Source organism: Panthera uncia, chromosome D2, assembly GCF_023721935.1.
Source record: "Panthera uncia isolate 11264 chromosome D2, Puncia_PCG_1.0, whole genome shotgun sequence".
Taxonomy (NCBI): Eukaryota; Metazoa; Chordata; class Mammalia; order Carnivora; family Felidae; genus Panthera; species Panthera uncia.
The window spans coordinates 68,823,401-68,836,122 of NC_064818.1; the positions used below are offsets into that span (position 1 = coordinate 68,823,401).

Genomic DNA, 12,722 nt, shown 5'->3' on the forward strand with positions numbered 1-12,722 from the left:
GAGCCACTCAGGCGTCCCCCCGCCCCACGCTTTTTTTTTTTTCATGATTGTTTTAGCTTGTATGTAGCTCATATGCCTTCCAATATACATTCTAGGATAATCTTGTCCATATCTGCAAAAAGTCTTGCTGAGATTTTGATAGGAATTTTATTAAACCTGTATATCAATTTAAGGATTATGGGTATCTTTGTTGTGTTGAATCTTCCAGTCCATGAATATAATCTCTCTCTTCATTTTTACTTAGGTCTTTGATTTCTTTCATTTCGTAGTTTTCAGCTTATAAGTTCTGTGCACATGTTATTATATTTATACCTAGGTGGTTTTTTTTAGTGATTGTAAATGCTATTATATTTTTTATTTCCATGTGTTGTCATGTTCGTGGCTAATATATATAAATACGGTTTTGCATGTTTCTCTTGCATCCTGTGACTTTGCTGAAGTCACTTTAGGGATTTTTTTTTTTTTTTTTTAGACATACCTTGGTATTTTCTATATAGGCAATTTTATCTTCTGCAAAGAGGAACAGTTTTATTTCTTTTCAATATATGTGCTTTATATTTCCTTTTTTTTTCTTTTTTTCTTTTTTTTTTTTTCTTTATTGCACTGGCTGGAACTTCTAACCCTGTGTTGAATAAGAGTGGGGACAATGGATATCTTGCTTTATTTCCAAACTCAGTGGGAAAGCATTGAGTCTTTCACTATTAAGCGTAATGTTAGCTGTAGGCTTTTTGTAGATGAGCCTTATCAAGTTGATGAAATTTTCTATTTCTACTTTTTTGATGGTTTTTATTGTGAATCAGTGTTGAGTTTTTATTTTTTTTTAATGTTTATTTGTGAGACAGACAGACAGACATAGTGGATCCAAAGCAGGGCTTTGGAGGGAGACGGAGGATCTTACGTAGGCCCGAACTCAGGAGCCAGGAGATCATGACCTGAGCCAAAGTTGGACACTTAACTGACTGAGCCACCCAGGTGCCCTGGTGTGGAGTTTTTCTAAATGCTTTTTCTTCATTCATTGATAATTGATCCTTTAGACTGTTAATTTGGTGGATTTCGTTGATGTTTTAAAATATTCTTTGGGGCACCTGGGTGACTCAGTTAAACATCTGGCTCTTGATTTTGGCTCAGGTCACGATCTCATGATGGGTCATGATGTGGGTCATGAGATTGAGCCCCGCATTGGGCTGGGCACTGGGCATGGATCCTGCTTAAGACTGTGTCTCTCCCCCTCTGCCACTCCTCTGCGTGTGTGTGTGTGCTGGCGTGCTGTCTGTCTTCCTCTCAAAAAAAGAAATAAACGTAACCAGCCTTACATCTCTGGAATGAATTCCACTTTGTCATGGTGTATAATTATTTTTATATATTGCTGAATTACATCTGGTATCATTTTGAGAAGGATTTTTACATCTGTTTTTATGAGCAATGTTTGTAATTTTCTCTTTTTTACTGTCTTTGTATGGTTGGGGAGCAAAGGGAATATTAACTTTCTGAAAAAGAGGTTGTATAGGACTGGTGTTAATTTTTTAAACTTTTGGTAGTATTTGCCAGTGAAAACCAGATAAGTATGAAGATTTATTTTTTAGGAGTTTTAAAATTATTTCAATTTATTTAATATTTATAAGACTATTCAAATTATGTCCTATTGTGGTGATTTGTGATTTGTGAGGAATTGGTCCATTTTGTCTACATCATGAGATATATATGTGTAGTTCAAAGTATTTCACTATCATATTTGTCTTCATGGTCTATAGTAAGATACACATTGTTTCATTCCTGATACTGATCATTTCTGTCTTGTTTAGTTTTCAAACAGTCTTGCGAGATCAATTTTATTGATCTTTTCAAAGAACCAGGTTTAGTTTCATTGATTTTTCTCCCAAGTTTTAATTTTTAATTTCATTGGTTTCTGTTTTTGGCTGTATTGTTTCCTTCTGTTTGCTTTGAGCATTATTTTTCTTAGTTTTTAGGTTCTTAAGATGGGAATTTAGATTATTGATTTAAGACTTTTCCTCTTTTCTAACGTGTGAACTTAGTGCTATAAATTTCCCTCTTGGCAATGCTTTAACTGTGTCCTACAAATTTTGATTTGTCATATTTTCTTTTTTTTTCAGCATTTTTTATTTCCTTTGAGACTTCCTCTTTGACTAATGAGTTCTTTAGAAGTGTATTGTTTAATTTTCAAATATTGGCAGATTATTTGTTACTGCTACTTCAAATTTGAGCCCACTTTGGTTGAAAACCATCCTCTGTATGTCTTAAAATCTTTTAAGTTTGTTTTATGACCCAGTATATGGTCTTAGTATACGTTCTGTTAGCATTTGAAAACAATGTCCATTCTGCTGTGGTTGGGCAGAATGATCTGTAAATGTGTAACAGAATCTGTTGGTTGTTGGTGATCTTGAGTTCTTCTGTTTCTTACTGATCTTCTGTCTAGTTCTATTCCTTGTTGAGGGAGGGATGTTAAAGTTCTGATGATCTGTTTTCAGTTTAGTTTTGCTTCACAAATGCTTCTATTCTAGAAGTCTGTTGTACTTACTGTATTTTTGTTTAATATGTTCTTCCTCCTCTTTTGTCCAGCGTTCTTTCCTTTATCATTTCCTTTATGTTTAGAGAACTTCCTTTAGCCAGCCATTCTTATATAGGATAGGTCTGCTGGTGACAAATTCTTAGTTCTCTTTCACTCAAGAATGTCTTGATTTCTTCTTTTCTGCAGGATGTTTTTCCTAGATAAGTTTCTCAGCTAATGGTTCTTTTCTTTCAGCACTTGAGAAATGTTGTGCTATTTCCTTCTGTTCTCCTGGTATCTGATGAGAAATCTATTCTCATCTGAATTATTTTTTCCCCATAGGTAAGATGTGCTTTCCCTCTCTCTGCTAAGCTTTTTCGTCTTTAGGTTGAAGAATTTGACTAAGATGTGCCTTTGTGTGGATTTTTTTGATTTGGCTTGGAATTTGCTCACCTTCTTGATTTTGTTGATTTTTATCTTTTGCCAAATTATGTGACTTTGGGGCATTTTTTTTTTTAATTTCAGAACTTCTTCAGTTCTAATTGTTTATTTTTGAGAGAGGGTTGGGGGGGCAGGCAGAGAGAGAGGGAGACAGAATCTGAAGCAGGTTCCAGGCTCTGAGCTGTCAGCACAGAGCCAGACCTGGGGCTCAAACCCACAAACTGTGATCATGACCTGAGCTGAAGTCAGATGCTTAACTGACTGAGCCACCCAGGCATCCCAGGACTTCTTCAGTTCTGCCTTCTTTCTCCTTCTGTGACTCTGAAGACATGAATGTTAAATATTTTGTCATAGTTCCATAGGTCTTTGAGACTCTGTTAATTTAGTTTTTTTTTTCTCCACTAGGTTTTTTCTCTGATGTTCAGATTAGGCATTTTCTATTGTTCAGTCTTCAAGTTTACAGATTCTTTCCTCTGTCCCCTCCATTCTGCTAATTGCATTTAAAAGATTTCTTCTTTTACTCTTCAGTTGTAGAACTTCCATTTGGTTCTTCTTTATATTTTCCATTTCTTTGCTGAGACTCTTTTCATTTGTTTCAAGTGTGCTCATAATTGCTTATTACTTATGACTGCTATAAAATCTTTGTCAAATAGGGGTGCCTGGGTGGTTCAGTTGGTTAAGCATCTGACTTTGGCTCAGGTCATGATCTCGTAGTTTGTGAGTTTGAGCCCAGCATCGGGCTGTGTGCTGACAGCTCGGAGCCTGGAGCCTGCTTGGGATTCTGTGTCTCCCTCTCTCTCTGCCCCTCGCCTGCTGACTGTCTCTCTCTGTCTCTCAATAATAACTAAACGTTAAAAAAAATAAAAAAATCTTTGTCAAATAAACATCTCTGTCATCTTGATGTTGACATCTTTTTTTTTTTTTTTCCCATTCAGTTGTGATTTTCCTGTTTTTTAGTATGGCAAGGTATTTTCTATTGAACCTGGCACATTGGGGCGTTATGTTAATGAAATGCCGTATCTTATTTAAACTTTGTTTTAGCTGGCTTCCTCTGACACAGAGGAAGGTGGGTGCTGCCAGGTGAGAGTAGATGTCCAGGTTCCCTACTCAACCTCTGACACTCAAGGGGATGCTCTTCCTTACTTTGGGTGAGGGTGGGAGTTCCTGACTCCTCGTGGGCCTCATGGGATACCTCCTCCATGGCTGGGAGTGATGAGTGCCTCTTGACTGACGTGGAAGTCAGGTAGAGTGGGGAGAGAGTAAGCGGGCCAGGGTGGGGAGTTGGAGGCGGTGGGAGAGTTTGGAGACCCTCGTCACTCTTGAGTGGTGGTGAGAAGTCCTCATTGTCCACAAGGCCTTCTCTTCCACTTCCCCAATAATGGTGGTGAGGGGGAGAACTCGTACCTGCCGGGTGGAAGTCCAGGTTCCCCATGTGGTCTTCATGGGGAGACCCCAGGGATGAAGTGCCAGCTCCCTACCCTAGAACAGGGCCACAGCTTTTTTCCGTGGTGTTTGTTTAGGGTAGAGCAGTTATTGATGAATGTTTTCTGTATTGCTGTGCTGCCTGTTTCCTGGTCATTTGGTTAAAGAGAGCAGACTTTTTGTTGGGGCTTTTATTGTTTGTACCATTTGGCGTTTCTGGGTTGCTGGCTTCTCCAGCACCCTGTCTGGGGTGTATGAGAGAAAAGGAAAACTCAAGAAACTCGTTGCCTTGTTCTCTGGGTCCCAAGTTTCCTAGCCTGTCTGCTGCTTTCTGTCAAAGTCAGCTTATGTTTATTTACATAAACGTCCAGGGTTTTTTAGTTGGACTTAATGGGAGGAATAGGGAAAAGTACATCTACCTTACTTTCTCAGAAGAGGAAATCCCAAATACAGTATTAAAAAAAAAAAAAAGTACTACCAAGTTTTAATATTGCTATTCTCTTCTCTTAATAGAAGCCTAGCAATAATGTGCCTCCTGCAAAGTCAAAAAAAATGCACAAGTTGGTTGGGAATTCCTTGTCCATAAATAATTCAACGCTCTTCAGATCCTTAGGACCTCCTTTTCGATCAACAACTTGCCATCGATGTGGCCTGTTTGGTAAGCATATTTCCCTCTGGTGTCTGGATTATTTTTTCACACATTTGAAAAAATATATATATTATTTTAGAGAGCAGGAGCAAGGGAGAGGGGTGGGGAGTGGGAGAGAGAGAGACACAAAGAGGATGAATGAATCTTAAGCAGGCTCCACGCTAAGCACATTGCCTGGTGTGGGGCTCAATCTCATGTGCTCTAGATCTAAACTGATCACTTCATGACGTGGGCTGAAATCAAGAGTTGGACGCTCAACCGACTGAGCCACCTAGGTGCCCCTGAAAAATATTTTTATTATGGAAAGTTTAAAATTTATTAAATGTAAACAGTAGTGTGTGTGTGTGTGTGTGTGTGTGTGTGTACACCGTATACGCATCTCACCTTCGGCAGCTACCAACATCTTAAAGTTCTTGTTTGTACCTTTGCACTGTTGATGCTTCTTCACCTGTTATTTTCTATAGTTTTGTTTGTGATAATATTGACATGCACAGACTCAGACCCTATCAAGATACAGAATATTTCTGTCTTCTTAGAACTTTCCCTCATCATCCCTTCCAGTCTCTGTACTGCTAGAGGCAACCACAGTTGTTCTTGCACCATAAAGTAGTTTTCCAGCTTGTGAATTTCATATAAATGGAATCTTACAGTATTGACTCCTCTGTGTAAAGCTTTTTTTTTCATTTAGAATAATATTTTTCAGATTAATCTATGTTCTTTGTAATTTTTGTTAAGTAGTATTTGTATGATTATATCACTGGATTGCTTGTGTTTAGCTTTGGCTGTTATGAATAGAACGGTCTACATATTTTTGCACAAGTCCTTGTGGAAGCATAGGTTTTCATCTGTCTTGGGTACATACCTAGGAGTACAACTGCTAAGTCAAAGGGTAGGTGTATGTTGAACTTTAGAGGAAACAGCCAGACCATTTTCCAAAGTAGGTGTTTCATTTTATGTTCCTAGTGGTACTGAATTCTGGTTGCTCCACATCTTTGTTATTTGGTGTTGTCAGTCTTTTCAATATTGGCCCTTTTCCTGGGTGTATAGAGGTATCTCATTGTGGTTTTACCTTGCATTTCCCTCATGATCAGTGAGCAGTATTTCATGTGCTTACTGGCTATTTGCATAGTTAGCTCCTTTGTGTTTTTTCCTATCTCTTTTAGAGAAGAGGCATTCGAAGTCAGCCAGGTTTTATTGTTGTTTCGTAATGTGCTTTGTCTTGGTTTTTTAGATGACATATTTTTTTTCTGCCTGTATACTAATAGGATTTAAAACATTTTTTTAAAGTTTATTTATTTTGAGAGAATGAGCATGAATGGGGGAGGGGAAGAGAGGGGGAGAGAGAATGCCAAGCAGGCTCCGTGCCGTCAGCACAGAGCCTGATGTGAGGCTTGAACTCATGAACCGTGAGATGATGACCCGAGCCAAAATCGAGAGTCAGATGCTTAACCGACTGCACCATCCAGGTGCCCCACTAATAGGATTTTTTAATACTTTATCTAAAAAACTTCCTGGGTTTTTCTGGGTGTGATTCTCTTGATTAGTTTTTGGTTTGTATTTTTTTAATGGCACAAGATAATAAGCCACATCAGTCTGTTTGCACAAGTATGTTCTTATGGCCACACATTTTCTGTTTCCTTTGATTGCTTTTTTAAAAACATGTATTCTGGGCTCTACTTTAGGAAGGTTATCTGCCACTCATATTCATCTTTGCATTCCTATTTGCAATTTGAGAGGGATTTGAAAGTTTAATCTTAACACCTAATCATAAACAGCATAATCCTTTTCAAGTAATCTTTAAAAGAATTTTTAAAAAATAAAAGAGAGATAGAGTGTGAGTGGGGGACGGGCAAAGAGAAAGAGTCAGAAGCAGGCTCCAGGCTCCGAGCTGTCAGCACAGAGCCCGACACAGGGCTCAAATTCACGAACTGGGAGATCATGACCTGAGCCGAGGTCAGACACCTAACCGGCTGAGCCACCCGGGTGCCCCTCAGGTGATCTTGATGTGATTAATGGAATGTGTTTGATATGTCTGGTCTTTGAAAATGTCTTGCTCCCAGCAACAAATACTTGGAATAAACACTGGCGATGTGGTGGTGGGGTGTGTTCTGTAGGGTCGCTGAGGTGCTCACAGTGTAAGCAGACGTACTACTGCTCCACAGCATGCCAGAGAAGGGACTGGTCAGCACACAGCATCGTGTGCAAACCCGTTCAGTACAAGTAAGTGCGATTTTCTTATTCATTAAAAGTAAGGTGGTTTTTTTGTTTTGATAGTGTAACGATCAAATGAGGTAAGCAGGCAATAACTAGGTAGAAGTTACTTTTTATTGAAGCATAACATAAACATAAAAGCAAATCTGAAATGAACAGCTCTACAGACTTAGGACTGAGTTTTCATGAATATAATTTTATTAGATGGTACATATTCAGTTAGAACTTAAAGTGAGTTTGTGTTTGTAATGATGAAAGTTTTAGAATGCCTTACTTTTATGTAATCATGTATTCTTTCCTGAATTTTGATGAGGTAGAGCTCTCACAATGTCTCTCGAATTGTGATTTTAAAATACAAAAATCCTACTGGCATGGTATTTACCAGTTTGCAAAGCAGTTTCCATCTATGACCTCATTTGATCCTCGAAACTGTTGAGGTCGTGTGAGGATTATCTCCATTTTGCAGATAGGGAAGCTGGGACTTGGAGATCGTGGCTGTATATATCCCTTTTAATTAGGTGGCTTTGAAAGAGGCGGCAAGCCCAGTACAGGGTAAACCATTTCATAGCCAGCCTTGGACTGTTTTGCTTTGTTACTACTGTGATTCTCTCTGGAAGAAGCTGTTTTTCCCTTTCTGGATTCTATTGATTGAGCATTTAACATCGTTGTGGCCCCTACTCTTAATTGGCTCTGTACTAGAAGTATTATAATCAGCTGCTTTATTTCAGTTTCTACAAACGTGAAGATAGTAAATCACCTTTTGAAACTAAGAACATGGAAGTGAAAAATGAGGTATGACAAACCTTTTGCCTTTAGAGTAAACTTTGAATGACTTTTACTGAATTAAGAGGACTTAAGCTAAATAAAATACTTACCCCTGATTTCTACATTTCACCAGTGTTTATTTCTAAGTGATCTCCACTCACAGGGAGGCACCAAGGGGCTTGAACCCATGACCCTGAGATCAAGAGTCATGTGTTCTATTGGCTGAGCTTGCCAGGTGCCCTGCACCAGTGTTTGTTTAAAAACAATTTCTTGTTGAATAGATCTGTACATCTTAACGATCAATTGGGTGACTGTTGGGGGTCTTTGAGCATTGTGTGTGCCCGGCTCTTTTCCCCAAAGGACTTGAGAAATGCTGTGTCTCAGTGTAACTTCATTCAACTCTTGAGAGAGCCCCTTCTCCTGTAGTCCCTGCAGGCACATGTTCTCTGGCTTTGTGTAACAGCATCCTAATACAGGGCTCTGTGACCAAAGGAGCATTTTTTCTGTAATACTACTCTTCCATTTAGATAACTCTATGGGCTAAATCATTCATAATCTGAAAAATACTAACAGTGTCCAGCTCATGTCAACAGATAATTTTTAGCCTTCTCTAGCTGGTCCTAGCTTCTACTTAAAAAAAAAAAAAAAAAAAAATCTGACTTCCTCAAATAATCATTGCTATAAAATGTTAGCAAGTACAAACTTAAAATGCTAAGCCCCTCTTTTTATTTCATAAACACAACATTATCATCACCATTATGGCCTGATTCTTAAGTGATCCCAGTGCTTTGTACACTGCCTGTAGACAGTGGGTTTTATTGGCTCTTGAAAGTACACGCTATTTCTCTACTTTCTTGTTGAAGCCTAAGAGGCTATTTTTGCCTCAATTCCAGCAAGTAGTGGTCACGGTATCACTGAAACATGTGTTTATGTAAATAACTCACTTTTTTTTTCTTGTTTTTTTTTTTGTTTGTTTGTTTGTTTGTTTTTTAACCCAGGATCACTACCCTCTTGGACTTACTAAAGAAATAGCCACTTGTGCTGATAAAATAATGTTTTCTGATTTGAGAAGTCTACAACTCAGGAAAACCATGGAGATAAAGGTATTTGTTTAATTTATATAGACAGACATCCAAAGAACTATAGCTTTTTGTTCTTGTTTCCTATTTTCTGTTTGAGTTTATAAGATAGCTACAAAATATAACCAATGAAATTGGTAAGGATTGCAAAAACTGTAATACCTTTTTAAAAACTTATTATAAAACTTTAAGAAATTCATATTTGCTTGTGTTCTCAGTGAGCTACTGCACCTTTTCTGTCTTTGAAAGGGTACAGTTACTGAATTCAAGCACCCGAGTGAATTTTATGTGCAGTTATATTCTTCAGAAGTTTTGGAATACATGAACCAACTTTCCGCGTGCTTAAAGGAAACCTATGCAAATGCGGTGCATGAAGAGGATTATATTCCTGTTAAGGGGGAAGTTTGTGTTGCCAAGTACACTGTTGACCAGGTAACCCGTGACGAAATGAATGATTTAAGATGATGTTTTAATTTACTTTGCTCATACAAACTCGACACCAGAGCTTTTAATAATGCATTTGATGGCTTGACAAGAGGCTCTGGTCACACTCCTCTTTCTCTTCCTCGGTCAGTATTGCGGGTGTGTCGGGTGACCTCCTTCCTGCCCTTGCCCCCTCCAGCTCTGTTTACAGGCTCCTCAGTCGCCAGTTACAGACTGGCAGACTGTGAGTCCTGGATGGTGTTTATTTCTGCGGCGGAGGCATTAGTGTGTCTTAGGGTCTTGTGGGCTAGAATAACCCGGGAAGAGTTGTGCCTATTAAAGTCTCCTAAAAAGACAAATTTAGGGGTTTCTTAGCCAGGTTCCTAGAAAATTAACCTACCAAGTGCCTCAGCAGACCAGTAGCCTTTCCTTTGTGCGTTCTGTAGATTGGCTGAGGGTTTTCAGGCGTAAGGTTATGAAACGCTGTTCTGAAGCAGGGCGCCATTCTGTTACACTTTCAGACCTGGAACAGAGTAGTAATACGAGATGTTGATATGCTGCAGAAGAAGGCACAAGTCTTATATATTGATTATGGAAATGAAGAAATAATTCCGGTAAACAGAATTCACCAACTCAATAGAAACATCGACTTATTTCCTCCATGTGTGAGTCTTTTTCACTTTCTAAACTCCTAAGTGTCTCAAAGGAGCTCTTTTTAATATTTTGATGGGCACCGTATTTGCTTGTTCGATACTGTGATTGTTATTGTTATTATGAAAAAACACCTTCTGGTATATTTTTCACCTTTTACCAAGTAGATAAACAATCATTGGCTTTCTTGGCTCCATTTAATAGGCCTTATTTACTTAAGTACTTAGATGAGAAACTTCGCATTTTTAGGGACATCTATCTTATCCATCAGCTCTTTTAAAATGATCTTTTTTTTTTTTTTTTTTTTTTTTTTTTTTTTGAGAGAGCATAAGCAGAGGAGGGGCAGAGGGCAGGGAGAGAGAGAATCTTTAGCAGGCTTCACGCCCAACACAGCCCCATCGTGGGGGCTCGATCTCATCACTGAGATCATGACCTGAGCCAAAATCAAGAGTTGGACACTTAACCAGCTGAGAGCCACTCCAGGGGCCCCTAAAATGATCATTTCTGTATTTATTACATTGTGTGGAAGCAGCCTGAATTTATATGTATGTGAGGGATAATTATTATCCTTTCATGAATTTTTGAGCTTCAAGAAGTCCCAAAAGGAAAAGCACTGTGGGTTAGAGTACCACAAGAGACAAATAATTATAAAGTTGTTTATTTGGTTAGTTTTTGAAGATTCCAGTAAATTTTCAGCATGAATTATATTCACATTATTAATTAGAAAAAGTCATTTTCAAATAGTAACTTTTTTTTTTTTAGTAACTTACATAAAATCTTTCAGGCCATAAAGTGCTTTGTGGCCAGTGTTACCCCAGCAGAGGGGAATTGGAGCAATGAATGTATCAAAACTATTAAATCACTGTTAATGGAGCAGTACTGCTCTATAAAGATTGTCGACATCTTAAAAGAAGAGGTAGTTACCTTTGCTGTGGATGTTATGCTGCCAAGTTCAGGTAAGATCTAAGTCTTCTTTTTTAGATGGAGCACTTAATATGTTATTTAGTCTTTACTTGTTGCACAGAGAAGAAATAAAAACACGAAGTGAGGCCAAGTAGTAAGCTCCACTCGGAAGTCATTCGGGTTGTGATAAAAAGATGGCTTTGGCCCTGCTCTTGGGGTTGGCAGTTTGTCAAAGACCTGGCGCACGTTCCTAGAAATGGGTGGGCCAAAAAGCTACATCTATACTTAGTTTGGGGATAACTCTGTTACCCTTTTGATATAGCCATTATGATCTCTATTCATGATTTCTACTCATTTATTGGGAAAAAGTCAAGAATTTCTTTATGAATTTGTCCATGCTTGGGTGAGGAGTGCTTTTTCCTTGAACAACCTTCGCAGAACTGCATTGGTTTAGTATCGAGACTTTGAATGCCTCGTGTTTAAGTGGAATACTAAATGGAAACACCTTGGAATCCTGTCCTTCTGTGCTGGCTTTCTGTGTGTTTGAAAAGTGACTTCTCAAGTTATTACTCTTCTACTTTTAGAGATCCAGCGTCACTTGGTGACTTGGTAGAAAATTGACTTAATCCTGTTGTGAAATTAAGTATAAAATCTATTTTCTTTCTTTGCTGTGTATGTTAACAGCTTGGGCTTCTGGATGTTATTTTATGGAACTTGAAGTTCATATCACACTGGCTACCCTTGTTTTGGCTATACTTTATGTCTGAGAAAAAGTAGTCCTATTTTAACACTAAATTTATTTTTTCTCCTAAATGGTGGCCATACTAAGCATACCAGTGAGGTGGTAACTAAATCTTTCATGTTATCCAGAATTTTGAAGTGAAATACTTTCATTAGATTTTCTGCCAAGTGATGATGAGGATTTTGCCTCAATTTTTAAGGCTGAGCATTGGAAACTGTATTTTGCACTTAGAAATGGAGCTGGTAAGGAATATACCAGTGTATTAATAGCTATAATCTCTAGATCATTAGATCATCTCTAGATGATTGTGACTCGTGTATTTATGCCTTTCTTCTAATACTTGCTGTAATATCTCAATGGAGGTACATTTTCTTAATCATTTTTAGGAAAACTCTTAGACGAAGTGCTCATAGAAATGGGATATGGCTTGAAACCCAAAGGACAAAATTCTAAGAAACAGAGTGCAGATCCAGGTGAGTATACAGATTAATATTGAACAGTATAGTGACTCTGGGTACTGAAAAGTGTCTTCTCTACTGAACAAAAAAGGGCAGAGCTGTTGCAGTGTCAGATTTAATGGAAGTGATAACCATTCTTTGAACTTTATATAAAAAAGGTGATGCTTTTTCATTCAGTGGTACATCCTGTCTAGTTTCAGTTTACCCTGCCTGTTTTCCTTCCCTGTCTTCCAGATCAATCTTTGACATGATGGTTATCAGAAATTTTTAAAGTACTAGGGGCACTTGGGTGGCTCAGTCGGTTAAGTGTCCAACTTCGGCTCAGCTTATGATCTCACAGTTCGTGGGTTTGAGCCCCACGTCAGACTCTGTGCTGTCAGCCAGGAGCCTGGAGCATGCTTCATATTCTGTGTCTGTCTGTCTCTCTCTGCCCCTTCCCTGCACACTCGCGCACTCTCTCTCTCTCTCTCTC

The 12,722-nt window shown here is 38.4% G+C and overlaps 1 protein-coding gene across 2 annotated transcripts in view; it reads left to right on the forward strand.

The window, feature by feature from the left end:
- TDRD1 (tudor domain containing 1) overlaps positions 1-12,722 on the forward strand; it is a 43,157-nt gene that overhangs the window by 6,306 nt on the left and 24,129 nt on the right. For both annotated transcript variants that reach the window (XM_049645815.1, XM_049645814.1), the window contains 8 exons: positions 4,883-5,027; positions 7,133-7,238; positions 7,958-8,021; positions 8,993-9,097; positions 9,323-9,505; positions 10,018-10,161; positions 10,932-11,103; positions 12,179-12,265. In XM_049645815.1, coding sequence (XP_049501772.1) covers positions 4,883-5,027; positions 7,133-7,238; positions 7,958-8,021; positions 8,993-9,097; positions 9,323-9,505; positions 10,018-10,161; positions 10,932-11,103; positions 12,179-12,265 — 1,006 coding nt within the window. The remainder of the gene's footprint in view (positions 1-4,882; positions 5,028-7,132; positions 7,239-7,957; positions 8,022-8,992; positions 9,098-9,322; positions 9,506-10,017; positions 10,162-10,931; positions 11,104-12,178; positions 12,266-12,722) is intronic.